Here is a 16,836-nt window from a genome sequence, read left to right as displayed (position 1 = left end):
AGATTTTATCTGGGTAGGAAATGCTTGGCTCCTCCCCCTGGGTGGAGCATCTCCCAGTGGGATGATGGAATTTTATCAGTCATGCACTGGGACTCAATGGCCATTAACAGGAGAGATCTCCTGGAGGGAGGATGGGGTGTGGAAAAGATAAAGAACACTGCCCCATCTGGTTTAACAGATGGTGATAGAATACAGACTTTTGGTCATATCTTGTATTGCAGCCTAAGACAACAGGGCACCAATGTGTCCTTTCACCCTGCCCTGTCTGTTATTGGTAGCTCCTCACACAGGGCACCAGTTGATGGTGGTCTCCTGACTGATGTTAACCATCAGTCTCTTATTGTCCTACAGTAAAACCTTAATGCCTTCTCTCTGTAAACGTCCCACAGGCAGCTCCACACAACACTGATTCTTCCTCTGACAGCCAGCTCCTTCCTGTTCCTCACACAACACCCTAACCCTTCCTCCTCATAGCACCAGGAAACTTCAGCTGGCTAACTCACTCCTCTATAAAACCCATCCTCACTGCACATACTGGGCCCTGCTAAGGGCAAGGCTGCTTGCTCTCTTTGGTAATCAGTAGAGCTGTAACTCATTGGGGTGAGATTGCCTTCAGCACTGTCTCTATTCTCTTACAATCTGTCCTCCCATATCTGTCCACAAGTCACCTGTAACAGCAGCTGTGTTACCACCAGTGTGTGATGGGTTGGCAGATGGGTGATTTCAGCTTTAAAAAAGGCCAGCAGCTGTTTTCTTTCTCTTCTCTAAGCTTTCTGTGTGCAGCTCATCTGTGTTCTTTCTCTTTATCAAACTCCCACCCCTGCCTGAATTCCCTGATTTCTGTTTCCAGTATAGGTGAGACCACTGTGGAGGAGTGCAGGTAAGTGAATCTCTTCAATCTCTCTGCTGCTGGGTTTTGGGCTCCAGACTGAGCTGTGAGTGATTCTGCAGGGCAGGCAAACAGGTTAGCAATGAGTGCTGGGTGTGCTGGCACTGCTGGCTAGAGCAGGTAAGGGAAGGCAAACAACAAGGTCTCAAATGGCAGCTCCTGCTCTTGAGGTAACTAATGACCTTGTAACCTCTTTGAGAACACAGTGGAGTGTGTTGGTTTTTTCATTAATAAAAGCTGTTAGCACATAGAAAGTCTGTTTTGAAGTAACCATCATCTAGTCAGACACTAATTACTGCTCAGTCTGCTTCAAAATGACAGGCTCACAGTATTTTAGCTCTTTGGGAAAGGACATTGAAGGTGGGAAATTCTACCTGCTGATAATCCTGTGGTCTTTCATGAACCCATATATGCTTTTCCCCCGGTTTTCTAGAGCCTTTTTAGGGGGCAGCAAAGCAGGAAACAAAAGTTTGAAAAGCTGTAATATAAAAACAGTGTCTTCAGAAAGAAAACACTTGTACAAATGGAAAACAGTTCAAAGGAAAGAACCCTCTTTGAAGCAACATTACAAGAAGTATTTTGAGGAAAGGGACCACTCTTGCTGCACTACAATTATTTGCTGCACTGAAGAGGGAGCACAAGAGGCTGAGCTGAGTGACAGTGCCATCCACTTATGTGAAGGGTGCCTTGAGATTTCAGAAAAAACACTGCTGTAGAACTTTTTACTTTAAACTTCTCTTTTACCTTTTCCTTGTTTTTCATCTGTGGTAGCAAGGGTTTTTTTGTGTCCTTAATTTCTGTTATGAAAGAGTGACAAGTGAAATGTGACATGAATTCATGGACTGGGACAGCACCTGTATTATTTTCTCTGAAGGCTTTAAGTTTTGCATTTCCCAAAAAGGGATGAAAGAACTGTGGTAATACAATGTTATCTCTTATGGCCACACATACTGGTGTGTCAGTTCTCACCTGCTTTACTTGTGTTTCTCAAAAAGCATGGAATGCATATTAAATGTTTTTTACTCAATAACTGTCCAAAACAGTGTTTGAAAAGGCTTAAGAGTCTGATTTTTTTTTCAATAGACCAGACAAAAATTTTATAGACTGGAAGTTGGAGTTGGCTTGTGTATGTAAAGCTTGTGTGAATGGAAACATTTCTTGTATGGTTGTTCATCCAGCAGTGTTCATGCTCCAATAAAAACAGATAAAGGGGGAAAAAAAAAGAATGTAGCTACAGCATCACTAGTGGGTTTTGTGATTCTCCATCACAAGAAGGTTAAAACAAATGGAATTTTGAGTGAGAGGTCTTATCTTTTATTTGATCAACTAGGCATTGCAAAATCAATAAATTCAGCCTTTAGGAGCCAATCAAATGAAGATCTAGGGATGCAAGGAGGCAGTGGAGGGTGAGAAGGAGATTTTAATCATTTTAATCAGTGAATTAGCTCCTTGTAAACCACTCAGGAAAGCCTGTTGTTTGGGTCACAGAAGTGTGGAGTTTTGTTTTTATATACTGTTATTTGCTGGCTGTCATTATTTTGTGAGATAACCATGTGGGAAAGCCTGCTCATCATCCGGTGCTCAGCAATAAAATCCCAAAATCTCAGTAGGAGAGGGGGAAGGTGAGGTTGTCACTTTGCTACCTGTCATCATCTAAATTAGAGGAGAGTCTCTGCAGTCTTAACTCTGTTCTACTTCAGTAAAGTGAAGGAAAAAGGTAAAAGAAGAGGAAAAAACCTTCAGTCGGGAAAGATCTGTCTCAAAAAATAGAAGAAAGAAAAGGAAATACTCTTTAAAACAACTGAAATGAAATTCTCAGTTAATAACTTGAAAAATCTTCCACTGAATGGCATCTTTAATGATTACAAACAATTGAAAATATTTTCCTGAAGTGAAAATGTGGCAAAACAAAAACCCACACAATACATTTGGTCTTGTGCATGGCTGAGATCTCTGCCAAAATGAGCAAAGTGTGAAAGCCAGTATTTGCTGGAAAAGTACATCTGTTGGGCTACCAGTGAGAATAAATTCAGACAGAGCCCTTACCCTTTGTCTTCATTTAAAAGGAAAGGAGTCTCAATAACTGTAGGCATAGCTCTAGTTCAAACTGATATTCATGTGCTTTGCTTTTAAAATTTTGTCTGAAATCCACAAAGATGAACAGGGTCTGTTGTGTGAGAAAAGAGAATGGAGCTAATCCCTAAATTAAGTGTGCAATCATGTTCTGACTGTTCTTTCAACCTAAGTTTAAAACAAAGCCTGCTGAATTGCAGATAATGTGCCAAATACCCAACATATCAAGGGCCAATTAATTTTAATAATTTCATTTCAGGCTACCACACTCTGGCCTTTTTTTCCTTTGCAGTTCCTTAGCAACACAGTTTTCCTTCCCTGCAAATTGAACACTTCCATCAGCTCTAAAGGATTTTTGGAGGTACAAGGGTGTTCATGACACATGATGGACAAGCAGCTCAATCTCTGCATGGAATTCTTAATCTTGTGATCCTGGGCTGGGGAAAGCTCCCACAATCTGACTTTTACATGCACTTACATCTTCAGAATCAAAAGTTCAGTGATTGCTGAAATCATAAACTCTAAGATGATGGAAGGAGGTAGTGCTGCTGCAGTCAGAATTTACTGTGAGGTAGTTGTGGTGAGGACAGGCATGGTTGGTAGCCTGGGGTGGTGCTGGGACTTGGCTGCTTTGGTGTGTTAGGCAAGAGATTCCTTCCTTCAGGGCACCTCTAGCTCCTGTTTTTTTGGCAGGGCAGTGCTGCAGTCTGTCCTAAGCCAGGTTGCCCCAGTGAGCAGGGCTGGGGAAGGATCCTTCAGCCCTTCTCCAGCCTCTTCTGGCATGTGGAGTTTATAAACCTGGAGGGGAAACAGCTGAAGGAGCAAGCTGTGTTGCTGTGCAGGAGGAGGGGATCCATAATCCATGATAAACTTTAGAGCTGGGCTGCAGCAATTCAGGTTCTCTGGATTTACTGTGCTCATCTGTCAGCAGGTTGGTGACTCCAGAGGCAGCAAAAGTTCAAACCTTTCATTGGCCAACTCTTTAGAAGAAGTAATCACTAACTCTGTTAGATCTATAAAGACTTAAGTCCAATCTGAATTGGAGGCTCACATCCATCTACTGAAGTGTCTGCTTGGGAATTCTCCCTGCTAATTGCATTAAAGCACTGGGCCAGGCATTGAAGGACGTGGTTTTCAAAGGCTTTTGACACTCCTTGTGGTTTTCCATCTCAGATATGCATTGTTGTGATGTCTGTCTCAATGTCTTCTGTTGCTTTGGTGATCATGTACAGGCGGATTATTCTCAAGTGCCATTTATTGATTCCTATTCACACATAACAAATCCTAGTGTACAAGACACAGCTGAAAAAAACCTGTACTGAAACTGTCTCCTCCACTGAACTTGCAAGGCACACCTGGGGAGTTCTCATTCTCTCTGAGAAGCACATAATTGATATAAACTTGCCTTTTTAGCACATTCAGTATTTGACTAATTTGTATTTACCTTGCTTTTTACATTTCAGTGATCTTTCTCCAAATCTGTGATGGTTTGGGCAGGTTGTGAGCACGTGTTCTTTGTGGTTCCAGGGAGGACTGCTGCCTTTTTAAAATGCTTTTATTTCTACAGCTGCAATTAATCTGTGTGCACTGTAATTTAATTATGTGTGGAGGCTGTTGAGCTTTTTAAATGGGCCCAGTGATGTTAGATCCCTCATGATCATCAGGAGATGTTGTACAAACACTGGTTCTTGTTTCCACTAATTCCCTCTGTCTGCTTCTGGCCCTCTGAGTGAAATTGGATGCCCCTCCCCTTTTGTGAATTTGCAGTAATCAACAAATAGAACTATTATGCCTCTTGTGCTTGGAATTCATGCATGTGTCACTTGGCATGCCAAAGTGAACTCAATTTAATTACTTCTGGTGGGCAAAAATGAAGATAAACATTCCTTCTGACCCTTAGGTTTGCAGTTGGATTAATCTTTCGTTTGTCATGATCTAGTTTGGCTCACTTGCTATTTCCAGTATGGTCTAAGGCTTATGCTTGGTCTAATCTTGTTGTTGAAATGCCTTTCTTTAACAGAAAACTTGACAGTCACCACTGTTCCATAAACCATGTTATTAGAGAGTAGTTGAAGTAGCAGCCAAGCTCCCTGTTCCCCCCAGCAGAAATCCAGGAAACCTTGGGCACTAGTTTCAGTGCAAAGTAGTTTTCTGCATTTTTTCCCACGTCTTCATCAATTCCAGCGAGGATAGAGGAGGGAATTTTATTAACCTTATTGATTCTGACTCAGAAGCGTAATTACTTTCCAGATCTTTATGGGCTATATTAGTCTGTCAGCTTTCATTTTTTGGTTTTCCTCCCTTATTCCCTCAGCTTACGCGTCTGTTCTCTTTGTCCTCATGTCTTCCTAGTAACTGTCACCATTTATGTTTTTGCCCTTTTCCTGCTATTACTGTTGCTGGATTCAGTAGCTGCTAAGGAACATTCTTTTTTAAAAATCCATCTGTGAAACCTGGGCAGGATCCCTGAAGTTTCTCCTGCAGAATTTTCCTCACCTCAGTGTGGCTGACAAGTCTGTTGTGGCATATTTTGAACTTGTCGTGGTACCTTCTTCCTGTGCTGTGCTGGAAGATGTGCAGTTACCAACATTTGTCTTGGCTTGACACAGTGAATGCACAATTAAGAAGTGTTTTGTTTTTTGTTTTTTTTTTCAGTCAGCATGTCAAAGTAAAACACTCTAAAAGACAAGTCTGAACTCATCAGGAAGGCTTATAATTTATTGAATCTGGTAATGTCTGAGTTGCAGAATTTCTTGAACTTGACATTACAGCTGATGTGTTCTGGATGGGGTTCAGCAACAGGCACTGGAGCTGTGTGAGGAGAAGATGGTAAGGACTGGTGTGCTAGCAGGAGGGTTTACCATGGTCATACTCTGCTGAAATCCAGCACAGGGAGCTCCTTCCTTGGCTGCTGGGGAAACAGGAGGGATTCTGAGATGTTCCCAGTGCCTCTCCTGCCCTCCAGTGCCAGGGAGCAGCCAGTACCCTTGGTCTGTTCTGATCATCTTCACAGCCTTTGGAGTTCAGTGTGAACATCTGGTTTTGGTGTCCCACTGCAAACAAGCTGGGTTTAACTCACTGGAGAGGATCCTTTGGAATGAAGCACCTTTCCCTCAGCAGGATTTTTCCCTCAGGAAGGTGTGGAGAAGGGCATGGCAGAGCTCTGCCTCCTCCCTCCTGCAGGACAGTTGCTGTTCCCCTGTGCTCCTCCAGCTCCAGGTGTGCTGTGTCTGCAGGGAGCTGCATCTTTCTGCCTCCAGGGACTGCCCCTCTTGCCACAGGGGAGCAAGGGGAGCTACAGGGGCAGGCAGGGGGGAAAAAAAAAGCAGTGCAAAGTGATATCCATGTCTTGCATTTCATGAACTCCTCTCCCAGGTGAGGTCTACCCTGTCTTACCTATCTAAGGTCCGCCCTATCTTGGTCTTAGGGTTTTTAGTTTCCATGTTTTGTGTGAATATATAATGCAGTGAGCATTGAGATTTTAATGTTCTTTTAAAACCTTGCAGCTCCAAAGATCAGGCAGCACTGCTGAGCACTTTTCAAGGCATCATGCTTTTGCTGTACTGCAGAGCTCTAAAATAACCTCCCAAATGAGTGGGGAGGGATGGGATAAAGGACTGACTGCTCCAGTGCCTCAGGCCTGTGGCTACTGCCAGAGAGGCTTGTTTGAACAAGGCAGGCATGGGTAAGAGCTGTGTTCACATTTTCTGTCTTCCCTCAGCACCTTCTCTTTCTCACTCTTTGCCAAGAGTAAGCTCCTGGGAGTGCTGTTGTGAGTAGTAATTCTTACAAAAGGCACAGAAATTTAAAAGCTAAAAGGCCTTGCGGACACACAGGACTTCACTTTTTAAATTTGAATTGCTGGATGCGATATGAGCGTAACTTGGATGTTGTGAGCGCTTGTGGTTGTGGAAAACTCACTCTCCTATGCAAATATCTGTTTAATTGGTATGTGCACCATGTGGGAATGGGTTTTTACACCATCTATCTTTCCCTGCATAAATCTAATCTGGATCCTGCCTTGTCTAGGAGGAAATCCATTTAGTGTTGTTTATGATGCTATTAATGAAAATACTGCTGTCCCTTTCATGTTCATCTGTTCAGATGGTTCCTTTTCACATTTTCCCCTCCTGCAGATAGATATATGACTATATTAATTAAGAGAGCATGTCTGATACTGTTATTTCTGGCTATGGTGTTTAATTTAAAAAAAAAGGATGTTCTGTTTAAAGATGTGTAATTACAGAAGTTAACATATGTTATGTCACATCAAAACTACCGTGTGAATTATGAGCGGTTCGGAAGGAGCGCTCAGTAAAAGCTGCAGGAGCACTTTATTGGCTTGATTTATGTGATTGCCTTGCTTTTCCTGAGCCCTGCAGTGAGCATCTAAATATGCTCCTACCCACCTTTGTGGTACCAGACTGTGTGCTTAGTGTGGTTAAGATCTGAGTGCTAACTGAGGGAATATTTTCTGTCTGGTCCCAGGGTAAGCCCAGTGCAGGTGAGCAGTGTTGCTTTGTGTTGCTCTGCTCAAAGATTTGACCTAGTGCATCTATCCATGGGTTAAACACCTTATCCATGTTCCAGCAGGCTTGTTTCCCCATGGGTAGCACGAGCAGCAGATTGCTTGCTGCTTGTCCAGATGTGGAGGCAGAGAGCTGGTGCTTGGAGGGGTTTGGAAGATGCGTGGGAAAGGCACAGCTCGGTGGGGATGAGCTGGGGTCTGTCCTGGGCCGACAGGTGGCAGCTCACAGTCAGAAAAGAGCATCTCTGGGGGAGCCAGCCCTGCCATTGCTGTGTTTTACAGCAGTGCAGGCAGCACAGCCTTTTCTTTCCCATTGCCTGCACAAGGCACATGAATTTATTATGGTAAGGATTTATAAACCTTAAAGATTCCTATATCAGTAGGAATAGTACAGAAAGTCCAGATGAAGTTGCACAGCAGAGTGTTTCCTCTGCAGTCCTGCTTATGGCATATCGCCAGATCTGCAAGGAATTTTGCATTAAATCAGTGTTTGGAGTTTGTGTAATTCAAAGTTATGAACAGAACAACATCTACTCTGTACCAAGTCACTAAAATCCTCAAATGGAGCAAGTAGTTGAAAAATGCTCCCTTCCCAAGTCTGCAAACACACTGGTTCCCATGTTGTTCTTTGATGAAGTATTTATATGATGAAGTACTTGTTTAATTTATCTCCATCCACTGTTGGTACACCTGCTCTCTGATTTCTGATAACGTGGGATTGCTTTGTATTTCAAACCAAAAAGAATAGCTTCATTTCTGCTGTTGAAGTTGAAGCTTCTTAATCTTTAATTTCTCTCTAAGCACGTTGCATGCAAGTTGTTTCCTCAGATGTATGGAATGTGACTGAAAAGTGATAGAGCACCATGTCTTTTTCACACCCTCCTTTCTCCCACCCCTTATTCTTTTCCTCTGAGTACTTTCATATCTAAAGGCTTTTTTAGTTCACTGTATTTCATGACTCTGACTTGTCTGCTCAGAGAAATTCTGCCAGGAGGACTTGGGCAGTGTTGGGAGTTTTTTATGCACTTGCTGCACTGTCTAACCACAGGCCTATTCACACTTCTTGGGAATGATCTGACACCTTTTTAATTTTTTTTTAATTATTTGACTTGAAATAGTGTGGGATGGACTGTTTAGGGCAAAATGTGTGTGTTAAAAACTGAATTTTAGGCTGCCTTGCAAAAATCGTTAAATCTATGCTTTTGGGACATAAACCATGTTTAGGTCTGGCTAAACCAGAGGTGTGTTTGTGAGCCTGGGGCAGGTTTTGTAGTTTGTGAGCTACCTTAACTGGGATGGTGTTGGGTGTTGGCTTGGAATGTGTATTTGTTCTGGGGCTTAGCTGTTTATTTCTCCTGGATCTTTTACCCCAGGAGAGCTGGTTCTGCTGAAGTGTGGGCAGGGTGATGGTTCAGAAACTGGCTTGGAGAGAGCTCCTGTAAATATATACTTGTCACTTTGATCAGTCTTTTCTTAGTCTTGCCAAGGAATGGATACTGAAAAGTTCTAACTTGGAGCTTTTAGGATAGAAAGCTCCTTTGGGGTGAGTTATGCTGAGAATGGAAATGAGGAGCTTCATTCCATCTTCTGCTTAATCAATTTATTTTTATTATTTATTACTTTTTATTTTAATTATTTATTTTATCTTCTGCCTAATCCTAAGTTACACTGCTCAGGGGTGCTCTGGCAGGTCCCCATCACCCAGTTTGACCAGACCAGCTCAGGTATCACCAGTAATGGGAAAAAACCCAGCATGGTGATGAGGGCATTGATGTTTCCTTGTATGACTTTTGTACTGCAGATTCCTGCAGCTGACCCAGCCACATCCCTTCCTTGAGATGGAATCAAAGAGAAGCATTAATTGCAGCAAACAATGAATTGCAGAAAATGCTTCTCTGGGAAGTGGCTGTGGAATGGTCTGTTCCAAAAGTGTCCTGGAGCGTTCCAAGTGTGGGAGGGCTGCTGAGATCTCTGGGTGGTTGCCTTGGCTGCTCTCTTTGTGAACTGGACTGAAAAAATCTGCACTTCTGTATCTCAGAGTGAATGTAGGTGTGTACCTGGGTTGCTGCATAGATTAGATAAATTCACAGTGATATTTGAAGCAAAGCCTGTAGCTTGGGCTGGTGTTTTAGTGATTTTTCACCCACTGAGAGAGCAGTAAATAGTCTTAGATTGTAAAGATGGGACTGGAAATTGAGGTCACAGTATAATATGCAAGACCTTTTTTTTTTCTACCTTGTTTACTTTATGCCAGGCTAAGTATTTCATAGCAAAAGTAAATTTTTTGTGCAGTTTGTGAAATAAATAATGGAGAGATCCTGTTAAAAATGCATTGGCTGGCTTCCTTATTTTAATATTAATAAGGTAGGTTGCTACAATAAAATTAGCTCTGCATGGTGTTTGTCACTGTACTGCCAAAGCAATCCAGTCTAATGCCATTCCTTCCTGAAATAAATCCCCAGGAGAGCAGTATTTGTGCTGTTCTGAAACCTCTAACCAGGGAAGCTGGAGTAGAACTGTAAATTATGGACAATGCAGATTTTAATCTGGGATTCCCAGGTCTGTCTTTGGCCTTGTGGCTTTCTAGCTGCTTCTGTGAGGTTTTCTAATGTTCTTTACATGTGGGTTTTCTCTGCTGCTGTGACTAATGTCCAACAGCTTGGCTTATCATGCTAATGGACAGCTTGGTAATCATATCTGCATGGTTTCCTGGTCCCTCCTTCTTTCTTTCCCTCCTTCTTTCTTTCCCTCCTTTTTTTTTTTTGGTTAAAGATGAATCTGTGTCTTTCAAAGGAGAAGCCCTTTACCAGCCCTGCACCTCTGTGATTTATAGCACATGTTTATCTGAGCCACAGAGCAAAAGGGAACAAACCTGTAATACTGATACAGTTTGGTATGTGACCAGAACAGCATTTTTTTGTGCTTATAAATAATGGGAGCACTCAGTGTAATAGAGGCCCTGTCAGCTGGAGATATTTAGGGTAAAACAAGAGTTATGGAGTTATTTGATCATGGTTATGGACATACTTCTATTGAAATCTGCATTTAAGGCAAGATTAAATCTCTTCATTTTACAGTTTGCATTGTTAGTTTAGGATCCAAATTGGAACTGCATTCAAGCTTTGCCTGCCAACTGGATCCTTTTAAGGTTTTACTGAACGTGGAAATCTGTGAAGCAGGGAAGCACATATGTTTAAATACCATCAAGGTCTGTGGGTCCAAATATCTGCTGAAGTGTTTTCTTGAAAACAGTCATGTTTCAAGTAGGCTTGTTAAATTTCCACTTTAAAGAAATGTCTTGAGAGTCTAAGAACTGGGAGACACCTCCTTCCAGAATGGCAAACATCCATTCTCAATAACCAGGTCTTTGCAGTTCTGTGTTATTCCTATTTCTTGTGACATGTTGTAGTGGAAACCTTTGGAATGATGGGTTGTGTTTATTGTGTGTCATTCCTATGGATTGCATGAAATGGGAAGCTTCACTTTAAATGGTATTACTGGCATCAGAAGCAAAACTACCCATGGCTTCTTCCCCTTTGAATTTGCAATCTGCAGGAGTCTCAGCTGAAAAGGGAGAGATCTATCTGTACATGTGAATGATCTCTTTGTGCAAGGGGTTGGGGAGGTGGAATTCCCTGTGTTCCTCAGGAATGAGAGACAACAGAAATGTGCTGCAGGAATTTCATCTGAAGACGAAGGTGTTGGCTGCTGCTGGTTTTTTATCTGCAGCAGAGGGAAAGTGGGACAAGATGAACAAATGGAAACTCTTTCCTTCTCTCTTCTTTGTTCCAAATTACTCTAGAAAAAGGCAAAACAAGCGAGAGAGATGATACAGCTGTAGCTGGCAGTGCCTCTGTGGAGTCCTGGCCATTGCCAGCTGCATGATTTTTCCTTTTCCTCAATCCTGCCAGACGGGAAATGCTGGATGGAGAAAAGAAAATAGCTGGGTGAACACAGGCCCACGATTTTGTCCCTATATAAGTTATTGATTCACAAAATAGGGTCTCAGGAAGACACTGCAGGAGCTAAATCTGTTTTTTATGTTCTTTGACATATTAGAACCTAGTCAAAATACAATTTTTCCCATCTGGGTAAAGAACATGCTTGCTGTCCAGGAACGTCACATCTTCCTGGGTATGGAAAATGGAGGATGGGAGAGGAGACAGCTCACCACATCACAGCTGAGAAGATGATATTTATTCCACACTTCTCTACTTGTTTAGGCTGTTTCCAGTCTTATACTCTGATTTCTCTGTACTGCTGCAATCGGCTTCATTTTAGGGCGATTTGGCCCACATATCCTGTAAATTCACACCTGAATGACTTGAACGTGTTGAAACTCATGCAAACCAGTCTGGTATTGTTTCCTGCTTTCAGTGTGAAGATGCTGTGCCCAGCAGCCAGGAAGGTACAGGTGAAGCAGGAGCTGAGGACAGAGTGGATGTTCGGTACCTGCAGTGGTTAAACGGGAAGCTGAGGTTGCAGTGGCGCGCTTTGCACGCTCAGCACCAAGAGCACTGCAAACTTTTGCACAAGGTAAATGATCCTTTTAACTCACTATGACATAGTTTATTATTTAAAAGCCTTGTCAGCTAGAGCTAAACGTACAGATTATTCTTGTTTGCTAGTTCTGCATTTTCTGTAGATAAGAGTGAATTACTCTGAGCATAAGCACCTCTGTCTTTCCCCAGTGTGGCAGAACCATGAGAAAATGTAGTGTGTTCAGTGTTTGTAAGGTTGCAATTGTTTTGCAGGTTGGCACATTAGTCACTTCTGCAACCACAAGCTGCTGCTGTTTTTTCTCAGAAAATGCCTGGTAGAAACAAGAGAGACCATTCTGGATCCCCAGACAAGAAGTAGCAATGCAGAACTAAAAGTTCACTGGAAATGTGCATTCAGAATGTTAAGCATAAATATTGAAAGTAAGAGCAAAATGAAATGCAAAATCTCTTTGCAAAGTGCTAGGGTACATCTCAGCAGAACCCCAAATTTACCTGCTTTTAAATCAGGAATCAGTAATGGTGCCTGCACTGCTAAGGTTCCAGTTCTCTTCCCATTTATGAGTGTGCAGATGCCTGTCTAATCACAGACATCTGGGAGCATTCTGTGTTTAGGATGGAACCAGCCTTCAGTCCCAAAGTTGACAGTGATGGTGGCTCCAGAAACAAATTTAAAATTACAGTTCTTAAGACTGTATTCAGTTCTTAAGAATTGCTTTCCCTAGGTCCCCTTTCTCCATTTATATCTCTTTAGATAACTTAAATGGAGCCAGCTATTACTGTACTCAAAACCTTCACAGAAATCCTTTTTTTTTTTTGAGACTAAAAATGGTTTGGGGACATTTTTTCCCAAAATACACATCAAAAAGTTGTCAGAATCATCTTCACCTTTGAATGAAGATGCCTTCTTGGTTTTCATCCTGTGTCTGGCAGAGCAGTGCTAAAAACTATAATGAGGTTACATTTTGTTCTTTCCATGAACTGATTGCTAGGGCAGACGTCTGATTGACAGCCCTGGGGAAGAGGGCTCAGGTGCTGTGTGTGCAGCATCTAAAATAACCTTTTGCTTCTCACTGGCCACTGCTGATGTGCTTCCCTGCTCTGGGAACAAAGGTGGCAATTCCCTCTAAGTGCCCAGGCAGTCCTTGGCACTTTGCTCTGTGATCACACAGTAGGAGAGGTGAATCTCAAATGGAATGATTGGCACCTTCTCCCCCTGCTAAACCACCTCTGTTGAAGGTGTGCTGCTTTTTCTAGTAGGTGAGGCAAATGCCTCCATAACTCATCATCAGTGCTGTGATTTATGTGAGGCTTGACAGTAACAAATCATTAGGCAGCTCCAGTGCCTCAGCGTGCAGTTAATGAGGCTGAGGAAGAATTAAGAGCAGGTCAAACCTGGGAGCTGGAGCACAAACAGAGATATTCTCAGCAGTCCAAACAAGGCACTGAGGTAATGAAGACATGTGCTGATGGGGCAGCAGGCTAAACTTGTTGACAGGGGAGATGAGAGATGGTGACCCTCCTGTGGAAGTTGTACTTTGTGATAAACTTGGACTTTTTTTCCCCTTTGCGGCTATCTAAGGCAAAATGTGTGCTAAAGTTAGGACAGTCAGACAACTACAAGAGACAGATTAGTTGTAAAGGTGGTATCTGCACCACTTAATTAGGGGTTTGTCTGCAGTTTCTTCTGTCTTTACTCAGAGTCAGGATTAAAAACACGAAGGAGAAGAATTTCTCATGTTCGGGCTTGGTTGTTTATTAAATCTTATCTAAAGTACAGAAAGTTCTGCAACACTTCCAGCTACCAGCTAAAAGTGAGCAAAATGGAGCTGAATCTGGCTAGCTACAAGGTCTTTTAAAGCTAAACAGTCCAATAGAGAATTAACACCTATATTATTGATACTTTTACCCAATAACCAAACACCTGTGACCTGCAGTTCACTGCTAACTATCCAGCCAGAAACTATTACCTGAAATCATGAAGAGGAAGGAAGAACACAGAAAGGAAACAACACCCAAAATATTATAAAAACCCCAAATTCCAAACCATCACCATGTGAAATCACACACTTCTATTCCAACTACACACCAGTGACTTTAAGTGGGGGTCAGTGCCAGAAAGCTCAAAACTCCCAGATTTCTGGGATCCAGCAGTTAGTTATGCTGCAGGTTATGCTGGGCCATGATTTCCAGAATCTGGAGGAATAAGTAGGAGGGTGAATTGTGTCTCTGTTCATGCAGTTTCCCAAAGCTGTCATTAGTGCCTTCTCCAGCAGTCACTGCTGGGCTGAACTGGTGCTGGTGGTGATTGTCACAGTCAGAGCTGCCACCATGGGGTGCACAAAGGAGGGGGGAACTGAGCCTGGTTCCTTCACATGTGAACCCACACTGATATTGTGTTTGGCTGTGGGAGTTCTCTTCAGAGCTGTAATAAAGTGCAGTGCTCTGATTTATATTTTAGTCTGAATTAAAGGTAGGAGAATGGAAAGGTAAATGTGGCTTTGGAAGGACTTCATTACAGAGCCACCTTAGTGTTAGCATTTACAGTAACACAAAATATGACATACTTCCACAATTTAACAGCTGTATAAACAATAATTGATATTTCCTGACTCTTTCTAGAGAAATTGCTTTTACTACTGCATTAATTTCCAAACTTTTTAACTATTCTGTGTGCTAGAAGCCTGAGCTGCCCCAGTGTGACCTCTATATGAGCTGCTGCTTTCCTCTAATAAAGCATAAACACGGTATGCAAGAGGCTAATGAGTGTTAGGTTTTTTAATTATGCTGACAGATTTACTGAGGGCTTTCTCTACAAAATGATAATTACAGCTTTTACTGGCTCTGTTTATAACATACCAGGTTATGTGTCTCAGCTGTGGACCAATCTTATTTACTGCTGATCAGGAGCTGTAATTTGTGTCAACTAGTGGCGACACTTCTGCAGATTTCATTCTGTGACTCACACAGGCTCTAAAATGCCATCTTTTCTATTTGAAAATCTTCTCACTCAGAGGATGACTGCTCTTCCTTCCACTCTGCATCTTTCAGTACAAATATTGCTGTGTCCTCTGTCTGCTCTGTCCTGCCTGAGGTGGATGGGATGAAGTTCTGCAGTCCCCAAGAGAAGGAAGCCTCCCTGGAGCTACAGCTGGTCCTGTGCTGGGAATTGCTGGTTGGGTGGCCCTGCCTGGCCGTTCTCTTTGCTGACTGCTCTGATGAGTGCTTTGCAGTGCCTTCAGCTCCCAGAAGGCATGTTGGAGCTTACAGAAGCACACAGGTCCTGCTGTAGGAGGAAGGCTTCCTGAGGGAAATCTTAACCTCTCTGTTTCTGAGGAATTTTGCAGCCCGAGGCTATGAGCTGTTGAATAACATTTTAATGGCTTCTCAACACGGCCAGGTTGGCTGGCTTTGAAAGTATAATGTGGTAATACCATTCTAATTCCCTCCAAATTCTCAGTGGTACATATTTACCTGGTATGCCTTCAAATACATGGGAACGTGGAGAATGAATTACTGTGTAAGGCACGTCTCTTGCTTCCTTCTGTTCTCTTTCTTTTTTTTTGTTCTGTCAATTGCCTGGGTTTTGATCCCCCTTGAATCCATAGGAGAGAGCAGTTGTTTTTATTTAGTCTTTGCCTTAAAAGATGTGAGAGCCCTTGCATAGTTTCAGCAAAACAGGAACCTATAGAGTTTGAAACTATTATTTTTGGGGGGCTCTGTTAAATGCACTGTGCCACAATTGGCATATTATAAAAAACAGGTGATGGATTTCCTGGGGGTACTTTCAGCTATCTTCCATCCTGAAGTAGTGGACGGTTAGATCAGGTTCAGAGATGTTGTTTGTTTTTTTTTTTTTTTTTTAACAGGTGAATATCTGATTATGGGCTGTGTGTATAGGTTAGTAAGAATAAAATTATATTAAATGGAATTCTCGATGATAGAAGAAGAGTTTAACATAATTGGAATTATCAGATCATGGTAGAGCAGTGATAATGGTTTCAATATGCTTGGAAACTAAGAGCAAGAGTTGTATTGTCAGTAAGAATGCAGAGCAGCACTGGGAATTACCACCTGTGAGTGGAGTGGTTTCTTGTGTCCCCTCTAAGATCAACAACATAAAATAAGATGTAGTGCAGTGGATTGGCTGGGTTGTATCTCTGTATCTGAGGTAGTAAGAGCAAAGGGACAAGGACAAAGTCTTGATCTCTGAATAATAGAGGGCAGGGACTGGTGCTGGGTAATTACCTCATTGTCAGTAATTTATGAGTGAGCTAAACTGCAATTGTTGGATGCATCTGTATCTTGACATGAAAAATCTACCATGTTACTCTGGGAATTGCTACCTTGTTTGTTTATATTTTGGTTGTTTGGTTTGAAAACCTTAGCTTTTTTCCCCAAGGTGAATTTGCCTTTAGATCTCTGAACCACATTATTTAATGCAGCACAATTTTTTCCTCTCATGCAAATGTGTGTGAACCATGAGCAAGCCCCCTTTCCATCTTCTCTAGGTGAATTAGGCACTCTGCAGGGAGGGCAGCTTGTTCTGAGCTCAAGGACATTTGGGAATTGGTGCTGGAAACTGCCCAGAAGTGGTGCTGGGTGTGGGGGGCTGTGCACAAAGGTTGGTGTGAGTTAAATCAGACCTGCCCCCACCTCACTGGGGATTCCAGTGCCAGGGAGCAGCAGCTGTGCATGTTCTGTCTCTCACCCTCTCACCTGCTACTCCTGCTTTGGTGCTCTTCCCCTCTTTAAGCCTTATTTACCTTCTAGCAGTTATCAGAGATAGCAAAAGTACAAATAGTGGATTATTTTGGTATCCATCCAGTCTGGTCTCAGGGGAACAC

General features: G+C 42.4%; 1 protein-coding gene across 1 annotated transcript in view; it reads left to right on the top strand.

The window, feature by feature from the left end:
- TEDC1 (tubulin epsilon and delta complex 1) overlaps positions 1 to 16,836 on the top strand; it is a 69,544-nt gene that overhangs the window by 8,274 nt on the left and 44,434 nt on the right. The window contains exon 4 of the mRNA XM_033067604.2: positions 11,868 to 12,026. Within this exon, the coding sequence (XP_032923495.1) occupies positions 11,868 to 12,026 (159 nt within the window). The remainder of the gene's footprint in view (positions 1 to 11,867; positions 12,027 to 16,836) is intronic.

This window comes from Catharus ustulatus, chromosome 9 (assembly GCF_009819885.2).
Source record: "Catharus ustulatus isolate bCatUst1 chromosome 9, bCatUst1.pri.v2, whole genome shotgun sequence".
NCBI classification, from domain to species: Eukaryota; Metazoa; Chordata; class Aves; order Passeriformes; family Turdidae; genus Catharus; species Catharus ustulatus.
This window is presented reverse-complemented; position numbering and strand designations above follow the sequence as displayed.